The 20,477-nt window shown below is 57.0% G+C and overlaps 1 protein-coding gene and 1 pseudogene across 2 annotated transcripts; both read left to right on the forward strand.

Annotated features, from left to right (window-relative positions):
* Positions 1–401: 401 nt before the first annotated feature.
* Positions 402–12,968, forward strand: ASL (argininosuccinate lyase). Of its 2 annotated transcripts, none has more exons than XM_059414771.1 (17): positions 402–452; positions 676–727; positions 4,219–4,413; positions 5,023–5,106; positions 5,326–5,382; positions 5,536–5,633; positions 6,834–6,911; positions 7,010–7,087; positions 7,516–7,568; positions 7,970–8,032; positions 8,246–8,360; positions 8,566–8,650; positions 8,762–8,821; positions 9,084–9,167; positions 9,715–9,795; positions 9,934–10,040; positions 12,557–12,968. In XM_059414771.1, the coding sequence occupies exons 2-17, from the start codon at positions 716–718 to the stop codon at positions 12,573–12,575; spliced, it is 1,269 nt and encodes a 422-aa protein (XP_059270754.1). In that variant the 5' UTR covers positions 402–452; positions 676–715; the 3' UTR covers positions 12,576–12,968. The 2 variants fall into 2 exon arrangements, with proteins under 2 accessions (XP_059270754.1, XP_059270753.1); XM_059414770.1 differs by lacking the exon at positions 12,557–12,968 and adding an exon at positions 10,149–10,453 and having other exon boundaries at positions 403–452.
* LOC132027335 (U6 spliceosomal RNA) lies at positions 11,374–11,470 on the forward strand (annotated as a pseudogene).
* Positions 12,969–20,477: the final 7,509 nt, after the last annotated feature.

The raw sequence follows: 20,477 nt of genomic DNA on the forward strand, positions 1-20,477 counted from the left end.
GGATGGATGGACGGTTGGATGGGTGGACGGACGGATGGATGGACGGATGGGTGGATGGACGGATGGACGGTTGGATGGGTGGACGGACGGACGGATGGACGGACGGACGGATGATGGGGCCTTCGCCATCATCACCTTCTGTATCTGCTCCCCCGCCAGGCCTGGCCGCTGTTTTCAGGGTCCCGCGCTGTCGCCGCCTTCGGCGCTGTCGCTCTGGCCCCGCCCTCACCGCCCCCTCGCCCGCCCTGGGTCCCCGGATCCGAAGCCCCGCCCCCGGAGGCTCCGCCCACAGCCGGGGTTGGAGGGAGGAGGCAACGCCCCCCCTGCAGGCCGCCTGGGATTGGTGAGGCCGCCGCCAGGGGCGGGCCCGGGGCGGGGCAGCTGTGACGCGCTCGCGGCCAGAAAAGCCCGGCCAGGGGGCGGGCGAGGGACTGACGGCGCGGCCCGGAGCGGTGAGTGTCAGACGGGCGGGACGGGCGGGACGCGCGGGCCAGGAGGGACGCGCGGCGGGCGGAGCGGAGGACGCCGACGACCGTGGCGCGCGCTGGGCGCTGCCCACGTCCGCCTCCCCGCAGGCCGCGCGGGGCCAAGCGCAGCGCCGGAGCCCGGAGCCCGGAGCCCGGGGCCCGCCCCTCCCGGGGGACGCAGGACATTCAGTCCCGGCTTGTCTTCCAGACCCGGACGGCCGAGCCCCTGGAAGCGAGGACCCGCCGGCATGGCTTCGGAGGTGAGTGGACCTCGGGGACGCCGCACGGGGGGGAGGGGCGCTCTGGGAGCCGCGGGGGCCCTGACCTGCGCGCGGGATCCCGCGTGCCGCACCCGCCGCCGGCCACCCTCCGGGTCTTCGCCGGCTGCGGGCGACGGAACCTCCGGTGCACCTGCCGGAGCCTGGGAGGCCTGTGCTTGGACTTCCCAGCGCGCATCACCGTCGGCTCTCGGCCCGCTCCGCGCCCCAGGAGCCTTGTGGCGCTCCCAACCCGCGAGGCGAGGGGGGTGGCCCTGACCGACCCGACCGGACAGTGCTCCCAGCCAGGGCGCAGGGAGCGAGCTGCCCCCTCATTCAGCTCCGTCACCTCCCGATGCCCTTCCTGTCGGTCCCCACCCTGCGCCCCTGCTCCCGCTGTAGCAAACAGAGGCCACGTGACTCTGGCTGGTGGACAAAACCAGGAGGTTCAGGGACCATGCCCTGTGGCCCTAGTGGCCCCAGGGCTGGTGGCTTGCTCTCTCACTGGCCACTCTTTCTTAGAGCCACAGGGCGCCGGGGTTCTTCTCCTGACCACTCCTGGCAGGAGTCCTAGGCACAGGTTCCTTTTCTGGGGCCTCAGTTGGATAATCTGGCAGATGGGGGTAATAATAATTCTCTGCCTCCTTCTGGAAGGTACTGGGTCCTGAGGTCATTGCTTTGAACCTTTCAGGTAAAGGGGGCTGTTTGCTTGGTGCCAGCGAAGGGAGCCTGTGGCTGGGAAGCAGGAGGTCGGGGTTCCAGTCCTATCTCGTCCTCATTAGCTAGCAAAGCACTTCCTCTCTCTGGCCCTCAGTTTGTTCATCTGCATAAATGGGATGAGAATGTCTGTCCTGCTGGTTTCTGGGTCATGGTGTCAGCAGCGACAGTAGGGCTTGGACTTTGGAGGCAAACAGAGTCCGTTTCTGAGGCAATTCCTTGACCCCCCAGGGTAACAGTGCCTACCTCCCAGGAGGGTGTAATAGCATATGTAGAATGCCTAGCCCAGGGCTGAGCTGTCGTCCATACAGTAGGTGCTCGGTAAATGCTGGCTAAGGATATGACAGTAACAACACGGTATTTCCCTGTGCCTTCTAAATTGGTTATTGCTTATTCATCCCCACCCAAACCAGTACTCCTGCACCCTTGCCCCAAAGGTGTCATTCTGGCCCAGATGTGCTCAAGGCTAGAGGAGGGCCCTTTCTGCCTTGTTGGGACTCCCCCTCTCTTCAGAGCCCAAATGGTAGCACCTCATTCTGACATCCATCTGGGATCTTTTTTTAAAAAAAGATTTTATGGGGCACCTGGGTGGCTCAGTGGGTTAAGCCTCTGCCTTCCACTCAGGTCATGATCTCAGAGTCCTGGGATCGAGCCCCACATCGGGCTCTCTGCTCAGCGGGGAGCCTGCTTCCTCCCTCTCTCTGCCTGCCTCTCTGCCTGCATGTGATCTCTGTCTGTCAAATAAATAAAATCTTTTTTAAAAAATTAAAAATAATATATTTTATTTATTTATTTGAGAGAGAGAGAGAGATTGAGAGTTTGGGCCGGGGGAGAAGAGACAGGGGGCAGGGACAGGGAGAGAGAATCTCAAGCAGACTCCCCACGGAGCAGGGAGCCCAGCTGCGCAGCTCTCTCTATCTCAGGGCTTAGAACTGAGCCGAAAGCAACAGTCGGACACTCAGTGGACTGAGCCACTAGGCCCCCTCTTTCTGGGGTCTTTTTTTAAGCCTGCCAGTGCGGCCGGGAGCTTGGTCCCAATGCAAAGTGGGCTGCCTTCAGGAGACCAGCGCATCAGGTGACTTCTGCTTGCCCCAGGCCGTCTTGTGGGTTGGTGCTAATTGGTTTGGCTGCCTCCCCACTTGTTAAGTAGTTGTTATTACTAACAACCCAGGCTGGGAGTCCAGGGCCTGCTGGAGGAGACAGCGCCAGGTTCCGGGCGGAGGGGGCCCACTGGCTCCCAGTCCTGACTGGCATTGGCCTGCCCTGGTCCTCTGGCCCCAGCGGTCAGGAGAGGGGCCCACGTGGTGCTTTGCGGGAGATCAAGGCTTGGCGGGTAAGAGGAGGATCTAGCTCAAAAGGTTGAGGGGGGCGGAGGCCGCTTCTGCGGGGCAGAGTCCTCAGACAGCCAAGGCTGCTGGGCAACGAGGGGTCAGGTCACAGCCTGGGGCGCGAGCGCAGTGGAGGCCCCCATGGTGCACACAGCAGCCGGGAGCACCGTTAAGACGCCGCCAGCCTCTGGCAGCCCTCGGCCCCTCCCTTACTGAGAATTTACTGAGTGTCAGGCACTGTGCTATGTACGCACTTAGAAATTTCACCTAACTGAATGTCACAACAGCTCGAGCAGATAGGTACTACCATTGTCCTCGTTTATCGGGGGTAACCCTGCAGCTTGGAAAGGTTATGGAATATGCCCACAGTCAGGTGGCTAGGAGGGGTCTGGGACATTGCAGGGTGACAGAGGAGGACATATGTCCCCAGCAGCCGTTATAAACTCCCCCTCCGCAGGAAAGTCGGCAGTGAAGTAAAATGCCTCCGTCCACCCAGAGAACACTCTCCCAGTCCTTGGCTTTCTGGGAGCTAGGACGGCTCCCTTGTGTTCTGTACCCCTCCCCCATCTGTCACATGCTGTGGCCTCTGTACTCTTTCAAAACAGAGGTGTCTCTGCCCCACCCCTCTGTCCTTAGCTCCTGGGGGGCATAGGGTCAGCTGGTGACCTTCTGGAAGGCCAAAGATAAGAGATGTGCCAGAGGCACTCTCCAAAGGAATGGTGGAGGTTGGGATGTCAGGCCCTGCCCCAAGCTGTGGGAGAGAAATGCAGGCCATTTGAGCCTGACGGGGCCCCTCACGTGCTTCCTCACCTGTCCCTGCTACAAAAGTTCAGGATATCAGAGCCAGCAGAGGGGAACATGGAGGGAGGCGTGCGGGCTCTGCTTCAGTTAGCTGGGCTGTGGTCCGGGCTCTGTCACCCAGCAAGGGCTCTGTGCCTTGGTTTCCCCCTCTCTGCAGTGGGATAGAATTGGTAGCCACATCAGAGTCTCTGTTGGCGCGGGCCAAGCGATGGCAGTCGTGCCTGGCACGCGGTAGGAGTGCGGAGTATGCTAGCGAGGACGGTTGTCATTACCGTCAGAGTGGCAGAGCTGGACTCAGACTGCATTCCGAGTGACTTCTCCCCTTGGTCAGTGGCACAAAAGGTCCCAGAAGTTCTGCTCTACTCTCAGGGGTGCCTCGTCCCCTGCCATCATTTCCTTAGAGAAATGTCACAGGTGGGAGAGAACCTAACTTCAGTGTCCAGCCACGTTCCCACACTGACTCCCCAGGTGGCTTCGAGCAAGTTCCTGATCCTCTCTGAGCCTCCGTTTCCTCATCTGTCCAGTGAGAATGGCCCTGCCTGCTGGTTCTCACTGCCGTCAGACTTGCTAGCTCTCCCGCGGGCCCTTGGTGAGAGGCGCTGTTCTCAGGGTGGGAAGGAGATTAACTGTTCCTGCTCTCCTGACCAGAGTGGGAAGCTATGGGGTGGCCGCTTTGTGGGCGCAGTGGACCCCATCATGGAGAAGTTCAACTCATCCATTGCCTACGACCGGCACCTGTGGGAGGTGGACGTGCAGGGCAGCAAGGCCTACAGCCGGGGCCTGGAGAAGGCAGGGCTCCTCACCAAGGCCGAGATGGACCAGATACTTCATGGACTGGACAAGGTATTCTCTACACCTGACAGCCCCCTCTAGAGCCCCACCCTGTGGTCCCAGGCTTCCACCAAGTCCCAAACGGGGTGTGGAGGATGTGCTCTCCAGGCACATGTTCCCTTGGGACTAAATGTCTGTCAAGGTGCTCTTCATTTTTTTTTTTTTTTAATTTTTAAAAGCTTTATTTATCTTGAGAGAAAGCAGGGGGAGGGGCAGAGGGCGAGGAAGAAAGAGAAACTCCAGTGGACTCCTCACTGAACGGGGAGCCAACGCAGGGTTTGTTCCCACAACCCTGAGATTATGACCTGAGCCGAAACCAGGAGTCGGCTGCTTAACCTACTGAGCCCCCCGGGTGCCCCCGTCGAGGTGCTGTGTAAACCATGTGCTGTGCTGTGTCTCTCTTCTCCCTCAATGCCTCCGTGGCTCATAGGGGAAGGAGACCTGGGCCCGAGGTGTTCCCCTGGGTGTGGGGGCTACAACCCCCCGGGGAGCACTCACGCTTCCTGGGGAGCACCCCGAGGATGCAGCTCTTACGCAGAGACAGTCAGTGATCAGAGCTGGGTGGGACCAAGGCTGTGGATGGCTGACCCCTGACCCCTGGGTTGTTGGCATCTGCTGCAGGTGGCTGAGGAGTGGGCCCAGGGCACCTTCAAACTAAACCCCAACGATGAAGACATTCACACAGCCAACGAGCGACGTCTGAAGGTGTGACCCCCTGCTGTCCACCTGGCCTCCCCCTTCTCCCTCACCCATGGCCCCTTGGAGCATAAGCACCATCCTTCTGTTCCCTGCTGGCTGGATCTCAGAGCAGGTGGCCTCTGCAGAGATGGCAGGGCCCAGGGGTAGGGAGGGAAGGTGACAGGGCTGGGAGGAACCAGGCCCTGCCTGGGCTGACCATGACCCCCTGCCTCCCTCCGCCCCCAGGAGCTCATCGGCGAAACTGCGGGGAAGCTGCACACGGGCCGAAGTCGGAATGACCAGGTGCTGCTCCTGCACTCCCCCCAACCGGCCTTGGGCCTTGTGCATTCCGGATCCTGGGGAGCCCAGGTGGCAGATGTAGGGCGCTGCAGTGGTCCTGGCTCCCCAGCGAAGCAACATATCTGTGCCCCTGAGTGCCACCCTCTCCTCCCACAGGTAGTCACAGACCTCAGGTTGTGGATGCGGCAGAACTGCTCTAAACTCTCCGCCCTCCTGTGGGAGCTCATCAGAACGATGGTGGACCGGGCCGAGGCGTGAGTTTCCCGTGGACACCCAGGTGGCAGAGAGGAGCACGAGGGCAGCCAGGGTCTCCTCTGCCCTAGGACAGGCAGCCTGAATGCCAGATCTACGTGGCAAGGGGGAAGGGGGTTGGGGAGCAAGGCCCTGGAGCTCAGGGATGTCCTGGAACTCCTGGACTAATGAGGTAAAGCAGCCAGGAATGGGGGCATTTCTTGCCATGTTTCCCACTCCCGTGCCAGCTGAACTCAGCAGGTAGGGCGAGCTCACCCTCTGAGGCTTCGTATGTAGGAGACTAAGGCACTAGGCAGACGCCTGAAGCCTGAGGAAAGGGGCTGCCTGTGCCAGGGACAGCCCAGGTCACTGCTCAGCCACTCCACGCCCCGGTCCCCACCCAGCATGGCTGGCACAGGACGGCCAAAGCTGCCTCCCACCGGCCTCATCCCAAGTTCTGGCTCTTTTGACCTCACATCTTTGGGGGTGACTTGGCTCCTTCCAGACCTGGCCAATTTGCTGCTGAGAAGTCCCCGTCTGGTGTCAGAGATAGGGTGACCCCAGCTCCCTGTGACCTCTTGTTCACAGACCTTACCATGTGGGGGAGAGCAACAGCCTAAGACCCGTCGCCCCAGGGGTGCTGGGAGAAATGGGGAGCGAGCTAATGACTATGACTTGCTTCTTTGGGGGGATGAAAACATTCTAAAATTTACGGGGTGACAGGCATACAAAAGTGTACAGTTTAAGTGGGCAAATGATGTCTCAGTAAAGCTGTTTATTAAAACAAACAAACCAAAACCATCACCTGCAGCACCTTGTCTCTTTGAAAGTGCCCCCTGCTCTTCTGAGGTCCTTGGGTGTGTCTCACGGGCTCACAGATGGCAACTCCCCCGCCAAGTAGTACCCCTCGGCGTCCCCTCCTTCCCTGTCACCTCTGCTTAGAGCTGAGGATGGCACCGCCTCGCGTCCCGGCTCCCATCCTGCTCTGGGGAGGCCCTGGGCCCGGGCCCTGGCCCCGTCCCTGGGTCATGCTGCCCCGCTTCTGGTCTCTTCTTTTAGGATGTGTTTGTCCCCAGGAGGTCGCTTGGTTTCTTGCGCAGGCAGGTCCTTGCAAGGCTGGCCTCGCTCTTCCCCGTTGGGGCCTGCGGGGCGTGGGCAACACAGGCCGGCCTTGCAGCAGCTGCGCAGCCCCTCAGACCCTGCGGCTCTTCTCCCCCCCACAGGGAACGCGACGTCCTCTTCCCGGGGTACACACACCTGCAAAGGGCTCAGCCCATCCGCTGGAGCCACTGGATACTGAGGCGAGTGGGGCAGGGCTTCGTGCAGGGGTGTTGTGGAGGGGCTGTGATGGAGGGGAGGGCCCCCGGGGCCCTGACCTCTACCCTCTGGCTTCCTACAGCCATGCCGTGGCGCTGACCAGAGACTCGGAGAGGCTGTTGGAGGTCCAGAAGCGGGTCAACGTCCTGCCCCTGGGGAGGTGAGTCAGCCCCCAGTGTCCCGAGGACCTCGTGGCGGGGCGGGGTGGGGGGTGTCCCACTTGGTTAGCTGGTCCTTGGGGATCAACGGAAGAGGAGGCGCTAGGAAGGACAGAGGAGGCAGCCGGCCAGGTGACGGGCCTGTCCGTCCGGGGTTCTTCCGCGCGGACCCACGGCGGTCTCGGAGATGGGGCTGACCCGGCTAGCAAGGATGCCAGAGCGGGGCCAGAGCTCTGCAGAGAGGTTAGAGAGCCGGCGGTTGCCCTCAGCCTGCCGTTTCAGCTCCGTGGGGACAAGCGTTCCGTCAGCCACGCTGCCTGGGTGGCCGCCCTGACCATCGGGGCTTGGCTCTGGGTGTGTGTGTATGTGTGTGTGTGTGTGTGTGCACGCGCCAGGAGCCCTGCTCACCTGGGATCCCCTGTTCCTGCAGCGGGGCCATTGCAGGCAACCCTCTGGGTGTGGACCGGGAGCTGCTCCGAGCAGGTGAGGCGCCCTGCCCCTCCCCCGGCGATCCCCCGCAGCACCTGCCAGGTGCCACAGACACACACTTGGAGCGGGCAGGGGGCTGGCTGAGACCCTCATTTATTACCTGCGGACAGTGAGGCTAGAGCGGCACGAGAAGGCTTGTAGCAGCGGTGCATGGCGCTGGGACACTCAGGGCTCCTGCTTCGTGCCCGGGACCTGTACAGGAGACCCTCCCCCATTCGTGCCGCTCCTACTCTCCTCCCTAAAAGGGCCTCAAGGAGGAGGTGGCCGGGCAACCTGATCAGGGGTACAGGAAGGGCCTGGCGGTGGGGGGTGGGGGTGGCTAGGCCTGCTTGGGGGGGCGCGGCAGGGGGCGCCCTCCAGCCCAGCCCTGTTGCCTTCCCCACGTCCTTCTCCAGAACTGAACTTTGGGGCCATCACTCTCAACAGCATGGACGCCACCAGTGAGCGAGACTTCGTGGGTGAGTCCTCGGAGCCTGCCCGCTTGTCCTCTAGGGCCACTCCCCACTGTGCCCTGATTTAGCTCTGTCTGGCTCTCATCTAGCTCTGGCCCCCCTCCCGCCGCCTCCCACCCCTCCCACCTCCCAAGTCTGGTCCCCCGGGGCTTCTCCAGAACGAGTGGGGAGCAGGAGAAGCCTGGGGACCGGAAGGCCTGCTCTCCCTTCTCCCGCTAGCTGAGTTCCTGTTCTGGGCTTCGCTGTGCATGACCCACCTCAGCAGGATGGCCGAGGATCTCATCCTCTACGGCACCAAGGAATTCAGCTTTGTGCAGCTCTCAGATGCCTACAGGTAAGGCTGGGCCCTGCCCTACCTGGCTCTGCACCTGCCAGCGTGGCATCCTTCCTCCCCATACCCTCCCGGCCCCGACACCCGCCCCTCTGGCCCTGGCCCCGGGCCAGACCGGAACTGCATGCCGCTAGACCTCCCCTGACCCAGCCAGCAGACCAGCCAAGGGGCAGGGGAGCCCTTTCAGCCCTAGCCTCTCTGTCCCTAGCACCGGAAGCAGCCTGATGCCCCAGAAGAAAAACCCAGACAGCCTGGAGCTAATCCGGAGCAAGGCGGGGCGCGTGTTTGGGCGGGTGAGCGGGGCAGGGAGTGGGGGCAAGGCTCTGGGCTGACCCTGAGGGTCCCGAGGGAACGTGCAGGATGGGCTCTGAGGTCCAGCCTCCTCATTCTCACTCTTTTCTCAGTGTTCTGGGCTCCTGATGACGCTCAAGGGGCTCCCAAGCACCTACAACAAGGACTTACAGGTGCGAGGCTGGGGCCGTGGGTGAGGGCCCCACCTGCATGTACACCGTATCCCATTCCTCGGGGCCCTGGACGTCCAGGCAGGGGCCCCGCGAATTGCCGCCTCCCATCCTATGCACCTAGCCCTTGACAGTCCTTGAGAACTCTCTCTGCTCTGTCCATGTGGGTTGTACGAGGTGCTGAGCGTTCCTCGCGGAGGGCAGTGGGATGCCTCCGTGGGGGGCAGGGCTGCTGGGCTCTCACCTCCTGCCACGCGGCCCCCAGGAGGACAAGGAAGCCGTCTTTGAAGTGTCAGACACCATGAGTGCCGTCCTGCAGGTGGCCACGGGCGTCATCTCCACGCTGCAGGCAAGCCCCCGTCCTCTCCCCCAGGCCCCTACATGCCAGGAGGGGAGGGTGGGTGCATCCAAAAGATCTGGGGCAGGGGGAGGAGGGTGGGTGTTTGCTCCTGGCCCTAGGAACAGCGGGGAGACGAAAGCCACAGTAGAATGGAAGCAGGTTAGACGCTGCGGGTCCCATCAACTGGCCTGACCGGATCTCCTTTTGGTCACTGATGACGGGAGATCTCAGCACACCCAGCTGAGACCGCACAATGAACCCCTGTGGACTAGCGCCCAACTTCAACAACGAGCAACTCGTGGCATTTCTCGCTTCGGTTCTTTACCCACCACCCACCCTGCCCCCGCGGTTCTGATGCAGCCAAAGCTGGGGACCCCGAGAGAAAGTGCCGGCCGCCCCGATAGCACCCCTAAACACTATCGGGGATGATGGCAAACGGCGGAGAGGGCGGACCAGGCTGGGTCAGAGTAGATCTGCCTGGGGCTGAGGGTGGAAGGCTGGCAGCTTCACCACCAGGGTCCCCAGCATTCACCGCTCCCCTCCTGGCGTCCCCCAGATTCACCGCGACAACATGGCACGGGCTCTTAGTCCTGACATGCTGGCCACTGACCTCGCCTACTACCTGGTCCGCAAAGGGGTGAGTGTGGGGTGGCTGGGGTGCAGCGGGAGGAGATGGGGACGTCCCGGGCCGAGGGTAGGGGGCGTGAGGGACGGTGCGGGCAGAACAGGGGCCGAGGAAGGCTGAGTCGGAGCCCCCCCGCGCCGGCCGCCCCAGATGCCGTTCCGCCAGGCGCACGAGGCCTCCGGGAAAGCCGTGTTCATGGCCGAGACCAAGGGGGTCGCCCTCAACCAGCTGTCGCTCAAGGATCTGCAGGCCATCAGGTGCGGCCCCTGCCTCCCCGCTGCGGCCCCCCGGGGGGTGTGCCTGGGCCAGTGGGGTCCCCGGGGACCCCCGCTGGGCCCTGGCCCACCTGGTCCTCTGTCCCGCAGCCCCCTGTTCTCGGGCGACGTGAGCCGCGTGTGGGACTACGGCCACAGCGTGGAGCAGTACGCGGCCCTGGGGGGCACAGCGCGCTCCAGCGTCGACTGGCAGATCGGCCAGGTGCGGGCGCTGCTGCGGGCCCAGCAGGCCTAGCCCCCCACCGCACCCCCCCAGCTGGCCTAGCCCCCTGCCGCGCCCCCCCAAGCAGGCCTAGCCACCCCCACCCCCCCACCGCCAAGCCCTTCCAGCAGGCCTAGAGGCCCCCGCTGTGCCCCCCAATAAAGCCAGCCTGAGGGGAGGCCGCTGCTTATTCCCTGCCCTGCCTGACTCCCTCAGCCACGGGCTCTCGGGGGTCTCTTGGGTGGACAGTGGGGCCATCAAGGCAGCGGGGAAAATGGACGAGGATGGCAGGAGGCACAGATGGGTAAGGAGCAGAGGGGGCAGCCTTCATTGGAGCCTCCACCCTGCTCGGCGGGCGGCCACAGTAACTGCCGAGCTCCCGGGAGGCGCTGGCCTCCTTGGAGCCTTGATGGTGCCTGATGGGCTTCGGGAACTCAGCCAGCCCGTCCATTATCCTTCCTTCCAGTGTCCTCCTGGCTCCCCTGCTTGACCCACCCTTCCCTAACAGTCAGCAGCACCTGTCGTGGGGCTCCGGAGTGGGGGGGGGGGGGATGGTACATTTGGAGGTAGAGTCACTCGGTCAGCTGGCGTGCGATGCCAGGCGCTGGGTGAGCTTCATATACGTGCGAGGCGTCTCCTTCACCCTGGAGGGTAATGATGGTCCCGGCGCAGATCACGAGGTCCACAGACAGGCAGTGCAAGGGGTGGGGGGCTGCTCCCCCGTTGCCGTCAAGGACTTACCTTTACTCTGCAAGGGCCCGAGGCCAGGTCTGGCACACAGTAAATGTTCAATAGCAGTGAGTCCCAGAAGAGGCCAGCAGAGACCTCTTCTACACGGCTGTCACCAAAATCCTCATAAGAAATGTCTGACATTTACGTTTCATTAACAACAGAGCTAAACTCAAGGAAGAATGAATAACCCTTCCCAAGTGTTTCTTGGGAGCAATGGAAATACTTTGTAAACTGAGCAGTTAAAACTTCAGCAGTGCGGACACCTCACCACATTCCGAAAGGGGCCAAAGCCATGGCTCACAGAATGTTGGCTCCCCAAGTGTGGTTCCTCTTTCACTTCCTCCTCCTCATTTGGGAGTTTGTTAAAAAATGCAAACTCTCGTGCTCGCTTTGGCAGCACATATACTAAAATTGGAACGATACAGAGAAGATTAGCATGGCCCCTGCGCAAGGATAAAAAAAAAAAATGCAAACTCTCAGGCCTGAGACCTACAAAATCAGATTCTAGGTGGGGGTGCAGGTAGGCCTTCAGATGATTCTGATGCACGTTCAGGTTTGAGAATCACTAATCTCTAGAATTTTGTTACCTAAAGTAACCACAGGTCACCACCTCTCCCAGGTCCCAGCTTGACCTGATCTAGAATCTGCATTTTAACAAACTCCCCAGGTACTGGTTGTACACATTAGAGTCAAAGTGCTGATCTAATTAGACCTGAGAAGGTTTAATATCTAGTCTCAGAAATGAAGGAGGGACTAATGTACATCAAACAACAGACAGGATTAAAATAATGACTGGAATGCATACGTAACACAGACGACACAGGGAGCAGTTCCTGCCCTACACCTCCATCAGCAGGACACACCACCACCTGAGTGGGAACTCTGTTCTCAGACAGTCCTATCAAAAGTTTCTCCTTAACTGGAATCAGCCCCCCAGGGCTTCCCACCCGTGAGCCCAGCCACATGCCCTCTGACCTGACCAGAGGAATGGGCCTCTCCTAGGTCAGGGAGAGCAAGAGTTTGTATGGCTTTTCTCCAGACTGCCCATACGTGATTGAGTTACTCCCCTTGTCTGCCTCTTTCCATTCTGCCAACAATTTACACCAAAGTTCCGTAGGACTTCGGACTGGTTTCCCATTGCTGCTGTAACAAATTACCCCTCATAGTGGAATAAAACAGCATAAACATTAATAATTGTTGAGGTCAGAGTCTGAAATGCGTTTATACTGAGACAGAATCAAGTGACAGGAAGCATTTGGGAGAATCTATGTCCTTGCCTCTCCCAGTTTCTAGAAGCGATCTGCATTCCTTGGCTTGTGGCTCTTTCCTTCATCTCTGAGGCCAGTGGTACAAATCTTCAAATCCTTCTGCTTCCTTTGTCACATCCTCTGCCTGACCTTTCTGCCCCCCCTCTTATAAAGACCCTTGTGATTACACTGGGTTCACCTGGATAAAGCAAGAAAATCGTTTCATCTCAAGATCCTTGACTTAATCACATCTGCAAAGTTCCTTTTATTTTTTATTTTTATTTTTTTAAAGATTTTATTTATTATTTATTTGACAGAGAGAGAAATCACAAGTAGGCGGAGAGAGAGAGAAGCAGGCTCCCGCCGAGCAAAGAGCCCGATGTGGGGCTCGATCCCAGGACACTGAGATCATGACCTGAGCCGAAGGCAGCGGCTCAATCCACTGAGCCACCCAGGCGCCCCTGCAAAGTTCCTTTTACCATGTTAGGTAACATATACACAAGTTTGGGGGATCATTGTTCAGTTTACTGTATTTTGTTGTCTGGCTCTCAAAGGCCAGTGTCTATCCACGGGCCACACATTCACTCCATCCCATGCGCCGCCCCCCGCCCCGCCCAAAGTTTTAGCCCCTTAAACATCAGCACAAGTTGTAAATCTCATCAGCTTGGAAGTCCCACATCTCGTTATCTAAATCATCTGAATTAGGTCTGAGAGACGGACATGATCCTCCAGGGGCAAAGTTCCTCCTTATCCATGAACCTGAGAATCTCATGTGACTGTGGTGGGGATTAGGGTTTGCCCAAACGAACGATCGTTTGACACTTAGAGGCATTTTAATTTATGTCTTTTTAAAGATTTTATGTATTTATTTTAGACAGGACAAGTGGGGTGGGGGGCGGCGAGGAGCAAAGGGAGAGGGACAAGCGGACTCTGCCCTGACCATAGAGTCCCATACGGGCCTCGATCCCAGAATCTCGAGGTCGTGACCTGAGCCAAAATCAAGAGTAGGACATTTAACAGACTGAGCCACGCAGGTGCCCCAAGGCATTTCCGTTTTAAAAGGAAGAAAACGGAAGGGAAAAGGAATCCCTGGTTCCAAGCAATTTTGAAATCCAACCCCGAAAATTCCACTAGTCTTCAAGGCCTGGGAATACAGGTTTCCCTGGTGTCTGAAAGTAGTGTTCCTTCGAAAGTTTTCATGAGCCAAAATGGTATCAAGTAAAAATTACTACCGTGAATGACCGTTATTTTAATATGGGAACATTTGAGCCTTCCCACGACCTCTCGGGCTTTCCTGGGGCCTCCGGACGCGCCTGGCTTAGACGCACAAATACCTCAAGCTGAAGCTGTCGGCGGCGGGACGCCGGGGCCGGTGCGGTTCCCGGGCAGGACGCTAGGGGGCGCCGCCCTCGCCGGTTCCCGGGCAGGACGCTAGGGGGCGCCGCCCTCGCCGCCAGGAAGGCTCACGGCTGAACGACGCCCGGTTCGCTTAGCAAAAATCTTCGGGTTTCTTTTGGTGAGTGAGGACGGGTGCTTGGGTCGAGCTCTCAGACAGGGGAAGTGGCATAAGGCGAACTTCCGGGAAATAAGGGATTCCCGCCCTCCGCCCTCCGGCCCTGCCCCGCCCCCGCCCCCCGCCCCCCGCCCCCCGCCCCCCGCCGAGCCATGGGCCCCTCCCCCACCCCCAGGGCGGCTCGTCTTCGCCGCCCGCGGAGGGACACGGGGTCCTGTCGGCCCGTTTCCTGCTCGTCCAGCTCTGCGGAGGCCCGGAGAGCCTTCCTCGGGGTCCTCGTCGCGCTCCGCGTGTCCGCGCCGGCGTTTCTGCTGCCGTCACGGCCTCGAGAGCGTGGCGGGTCTCCTGGGCCTGTCACGGGTCGCGTCGGGGACCAGAGGTTCCTCCGCGGAGCCTTCGAGATCGTGCCGCGCCCCTTCCTGCTTCTGCTGCGGGGGCTGAGGGGAGCCGGCGGCCGGCACCGAGCGCCCCAGCAGCGGAGCGGCCGGAGCTTTGATCTCCTCAGGCAGCCGGATGCCCGGGCGCCGCCTGCCTCTCCAGCCCGCGCTTTCTGACCCTGCTGCTCCTCATTCTGCCGTCCTTTGAAATCGGCACAGGCGGAGAATTTCCCAAATCATCAAGGCCTGGTTTCCTCTTGCTTCCCAGTCCTTACCTCAGCCGGCCGCTGTTCCATACGCTCAGCTTCAAGGGATGAGGAGAAAGCGGGCTCCCGGCGAGAGGAACGAGCTGGGCTTGCCGGCTTTTGTACTGACCGCGCGTCATCCCTTGGGCTTGGGCGGGCCTCGCCTCGCTAGGCCTGCTGTCTCCTGAGCAAGATCAAGGTCTGTCAACTGGGGTGGGCGGTTGTGAGTTTAGCAGCCAATTGTGTCCCGAATATTTGATTACTGTCCTATTGAAGAACCAAAATTGCACGGACACCTACCGCAGAACTGGTAGACTCAAAGTCAACAAAACTCCAGAGGTCTGGCTCTTGTTTGTTTGTTTTTTAAGATTTTATTTATTTCTTTGAAAGAGAGAGAGTGAGAGAGAGCACAAGCAGGGTGGAGGGACACAGAGAGAGGGAGAAACATGCTCTGGAAGCCCCTTGTGGGGCTCCATCCCAGGACCCCGGGATCATGACCTGAGCTGAAGGCAGAGGCTTTAACCCACTGAGCCGCCCAGGCGCCCCCCAATAGTAACATATTTTTAAGAGATTTTATTTATATGAGAGAGAGCAAGCATGAGAACACAAGCAGAGGGAGGGGCAGAGGGAGAGGGAGAAGCAGACTTCACAGTGAGTGTGGAGACCAACAGAGGACCTGATCTCAGGACCCTGAGATCACGACCTGAACCAAAGGCAGAGGCTTAACTGACTCAGCCACCCAGGCGCCCAACTCCCCTCAGCTGGAGTGAACTCAAAGGAAAAAAAATGCCTCTGGGCACTTTTTCAAGGATGGGAAGAGAAAATTTAATTCTGTATTTGCTGTAATGTTCTGCTAATCTTGAAAAAAAAATGTATAATGTCACAGAGCTTTTAATTTAAACTTTGATTTAAAATTTTGATTTTCTCAAAGCAGAATTACAGTATAAACACATATTTTAAAACATTAAGAGGCAAAAGACCACATACATGATTGCATTTACATAAAACCCCTGAATTATGGAGACAAAAACTAGATTAGTAGTTGCTTAGGACTAGATTGGTGGGACAGAAGGGTAGAAAGCAAAGAGCACAGAGTTTCCTTTTGAGGTGATGAAAATGTTCCAAACTTTAAAAAAAAAATGTTCCAAACTTAATCGCAATAATGGTCACACACACCTGGGAATATACTAAAAACTTTTGCATTGTACACTGTAAGTGGATGAATTATGAGGTATTTTAATTATAGCTCAATGAAAGCGTTTTTTAAAAAAATAAACATTAGGGTGCTCTCTTTGCTGAATCCACTGTGAGAATGAAGACATTTTCAGTAACCAGACTGTCCACCTTTTAGAAAATGTATCCCTCTGATGGGACAGTTATTGCGAAAAGCCCAGAAGACTCCTGCGGAGGGATGTCATCAGTGTGGAAATCAGCCTCCTTGGAAGGAAAGTGAGAGGCTTTGGATTGACAAACAGAGAGGAACTGGCGACCGTTCATGTGGTCGGTAGTCAAATACAGCACATGAGCAAGAGTGTTCCACTGGATTTCCGTTCGGGTGAGGTCAGTGTGTGCTCATTTCCCCATTTATGCCTTTATTATGGAGAGCAGATCTTTTGTTAAAATCTGAAAATTCTTGGATGAAAAAAAAATCCATTTGTTGGTTCAAATGAGGCCAGCTGTTGCTCGGTGCCTGTCCCAAACCCAGAAAGTAACTGGCATTGAACTTGTACAAATTCACCTTCTTTGATTCAGCAAGCTACAACAGTTAATCACAAGGACATGAGAAAATTTTAGATGCTGTCTGTCTCTGAAAAAGGAACTCAAGAAGATCTGAGCTTTCCCACTAGAGTAACAAGATGCCAAATGAGTTCCAAGACCTATTTGAGATATTGTTTAAATGCAATGAAATTTATCTGTCGGGGAAAAAAAAAATAGGAAGTCTTGCGCTCCTGGGTGGCTCACTCAGTTGAGATCTGCCTTTGGCGTGGGTCATGATCCCAGAGTCCTGGGATCAAGCCCCGTGTTGGGCTCCCTGCTCAGCGGGGAGTCTGCTTCTCCCTCTCCCTCTGCTCCTTCCCCTGCTCATTCTCTCTTGTTCATTCACTCTCTCAGATAAATAAATAACATCTTTTTAAAACATAGGAAGTCTCAAACTTTTCTCTGATCAACCGAGTATCCTGTGACTTGCTTGTTAAGCTCAAGGCTGTGACCAGACAACCTTTGCAGGGACACTGGGCGTTGCTGCTGCCCACCACAAGGGGAAGCGTGCTCTACGAGCACTTCCTGTCCTGGACATCAGAAAGTCCTGTGGTTGTAGGGTAATTTGGGAAAAGGAATGAAGGGGCCATCGACAATGGTAAATGCAGTTTGGGCTGTATTACCTTGAATAAGTCATTTTACCTCTCTGAGCCTTAATTTCCTCATCTGTGACAGAGACAGCAGAACCATTTCATAGTCTTTCAGAGCTGTAAGGTTCTCTTCGCAGAATGCCCACTCATGGAGATTGCTAGCACTATGGCCATCCGGCAATAGGAACCCAGAGGGCACCCCACACAGCCCAGGTCACCTTTGCCTCAATGATGCTCTGTATGCTCTCATTTGGGGGGGGGCAGGGCCCATGGGATGGTCATGGAACAAGGAGGGGGATCAGCTGCCAGAAAGTCACAGTCCGGCTAACACCAGACAGTGCAGACCCCCGAGTACAAACGTAGTCACAGCGACTGTCCCAGGAAGAAGGAAAAGGGAGAGGTTCCTTCCGACCGAAGAAACAAAAGAGCTGGCGTCTGAACCGAGCTTGGAAAGATGACCCGGAGAACAGAACAAAGAACGCTACAGCCTCCAAGACAAGCCTGGGAAAGTATTTCTGGGCCCAAGAGGCAGGTGTACAAGCAGAAGTGCACAGCGGGAGGATGGAAGGGAAGCCCGGAAAAGTAGCTTAAGACAGACAGACGTACAGTCCGACAGCAAAGTGACTCCAAGCTTCAGATGTACAATAGCCGTGAATGAAACACAAAAGGAGAAAGGCCCCAAAAGATCTCGTCAAGATCCAAGTGAGGGAGACCTCTTTGTGAACCAGACACAAGCAGAAAGTGGGATTGGGGAGCCACAGGACCTGCCTCTGGCTCACGGGCAGAGGTCCTGTCTGAAGGGCTCCGTTTTCCCTCCCCTGGGGTGGCAGGAAGTAAAAGAGCCCCTGGCACAATCCCTGGAGAGCCCTCAAGATGCCCCGGAAAGGGGAAGAAGAACAGACCCTCCAGCCTGCCACCCCCGGCCCAGCACACACCCGGGCAACGTCTCCCACGAAAGCACGGGCTCAGGGGCCGCCTGGGGACTGCGTGCTGAGGTGTCGACGGTGAACGTGAAAAATGGAAACAGCCTAAATGCTGAGTAGGCTGAGGGCACAGTCAGTGGCGGCGTGTTCACGCAGGGGAATCGTCCCCAGCAATTCAGTGTATGAGCTGGAGCTGTCTCTAGCCAGGACTTCAGATCCTGCCAAAGTGCAACTCGTGGCCACGTGGGGCTTCCTGGGGTGGGAGAGCGCATGGTCTCCCAGGGAGGGATGCCGCTGCCGGTGACCGGCTCTTCATGTGCCACAGGTACTCAAAGGAGCAAGGTCACTCAACGGCAGCCAGTGTCAGGGATAAGTCAGGGAGATGGGAGGTGACCGGACAGGGGGCTAATCTGTATCAGTCGTGTCAGAGAAGAACATCACGTGCCCCTTATTCCCCTCGTTTAAAATCCTCTGCTTTTCTCCTTCCCATATGGTGGATTTTGAGCTCTTTTCTGTACGTGGGGGTGGAAAGTGTTTGGAAAGCTCCAAACACTGGGTTTGAAGAATGCTGCAGGAGAAAAAGTTTCAGGAAGGGCATGTCTCCTCTTTCCGGCAACCGCAGATGCGAGACGTCATTCCGTGTCTTAAGTTGGTTCAAAGAATCTTGCCTGAATGAAGTGTGGAACTGAGAATACTCATGAAAGTTCCATCCAGAACTGACGCTTGTTTTATTTTCTGTTACTAAACACTGTCCTTGGAAAGGAGACGCTGCTTTACACAGCAACATGGGGAATCCCAAAAACACTGTGCTGAGTGAGAGAAGCTAGACACGAAACTCATCCTGTGTAATTCTGTTTGTGTGAAGCTCTAGAGAAGCCAGATCTAACCTATAGCAACACAACACAGATTGGTCATTGCTTGGGGCCAGGGGTGAGGACAGGGCTGACCGGGAAGAATCAGAGGGTCCTGCCTGGAGTAGTGGGAAAGTTCTACATTTTGACAGTGGTGCTGGGCACTCAGGTGTACATTTGCCAATTTGTATCAAACTGTGCACTTGGAATGCGCATGCATTTTATTACATGGGAACTATGACTCCAGAATTTGTCTTAAATTAAAAAAAAAAAAAGTCCTCGAAAGTATTTCCAAAATGTGGGGGAAGAACTTTTTAAGAAGTTGGACTTGAGAGACTATTTTTAGATCTCTGTCATGGAGAGTAAGCAGACTGCAAAGCAGTTTGGATCAAACAACACAAAAATAATTGGTGATTATGCCAAGAACAGTTTCCAAGGAGTGTTACCCTGATTGGAATAGGTTGAGGGTAAAGAGAATGGAAAAATCTGGCGACATTGAGCACAGAAAATCCTTCTGATGAATTTTGCTATGGAGAGGACCTCAGGATCAAGGAAGAACACTTTTCATGATAGGAGATCTAGAACATGTTTGACTGCTGTCCAGAAGCAGGACAGACACTGTCAATGTCAAGACGCCTGGGAGGGGTCACTGAGAGGAGGTCCTTGAGCAGGCACGAAGAGACGGGATTCTGAGCCCACACGGAGGGGCTGGACTTTGAGGGGAACAGGGACAATTCATCTAGGGTAATAGGGACGCAGGCAGAGAATGTGGGGGTAGTTGCAAGGGGGTGGGTAGATTTGGTGGTGGAAGGTGAGGGATTCTCTTAGAAAGGTTTTATTTTATTATTTTATTTCTTCCTTTCCCTACCCTCCCTCCCTTCATTTCTTCCTTCCTTCTTTCCTTGACTTAAAACAACAGAAATTTATTATCTCACGGATCTGGAGGCCAGAAGTCTGAAATCAAGGTATTAGCAGAGTTGACTTTTTCTGGAGGAAAGGCATTAACAGTACGATATCTGGGAGGAACATTACACTTGGCCTGTTTTGATGAGGAAACAAAAGGCAAACTGAGGACACAGCAGAAGCTGACACCCCCCAACCTTCCCCCCCAACCCAGATGGGATATGTGTGACGTTCCTTGCACACTCCTGGCTGCCCTAAAGCTAAGGACAGGAAAAGCAAGGAGTAAACTTGTATACATCACAATCCTGCAAGACAGGTGCCTGGCCCCGTTAACAGGTGTGTTAGCAATCTACAGGAACAAGGCATGTCTAGCAATACCGCAGCTACCGGAGGAAAATGTAGATCCAGGAAAATGTCCTTATGACCTGTGGCCGACGGCCCACTGACCGACACTGGACGCGGCAGGGTGTAGTGCTCCTCCGGAAACTCCCAGCTGTCCTACTGTTACTGCCTTGCTGGAGGGAAAACCACCCTAACGGGACAGTGGCAAGGCCTCTGGTATCCTATGCGTCTTTAACACGTGAAAATCCTTTTGAAACTTCCCTTTCCTTATCTCCCCCAACCCCGCAGTGAATCGGCCTCCCCTCAGAACGCCCGTGCGGCTGCTCCTTCTGCCCATGGGTCCTGTCCCCGTCCGCCCCTCTGAACCTCACCTAAATTTAAAGCCCCTCAGCTTCAAGTGTCTGTCAACCGGCCGCGGGTTCTAAGGACATTTACTCGTGTCTACACTCCCTCCTGGAAGGCCGGCTGGCCGCAGAGACGCTGTTCTTGCCCAGTGCTCCAGCTGCTGTAAACTGAGGGAGACTCGTGACGTGCAGGATTGGAACCTCTGTATGTGAACTGCTTTTCCTTTAGGGCAGCCAGGGGCGCGTCAGGAACACCACGGTGTCCCACGGCGGGGTGTTGAGGGGTGTCAGCCCCCGCCCGTCCTCAGCGTCACTGTGTCCCAGGGCGGGGTGTTGTGGGGTGTCAGCCCCCGCCCGTCCTCAGTGTCACTGTGTCCCAGGGCGGGGTGTTG

The sequence above is a fragment of the Mustela nigripes genome, chromosome 11, assembly GCF_022355385.1.
Source record: "Mustela nigripes isolate SB6536 chromosome 11, MUSNIG.SB6536, whole genome shotgun sequence".
NCBI lineage: Eukaryota > Metazoa > Chordata > Mammalia > Carnivora > Mustelidae > Mustela > Mustela nigripes.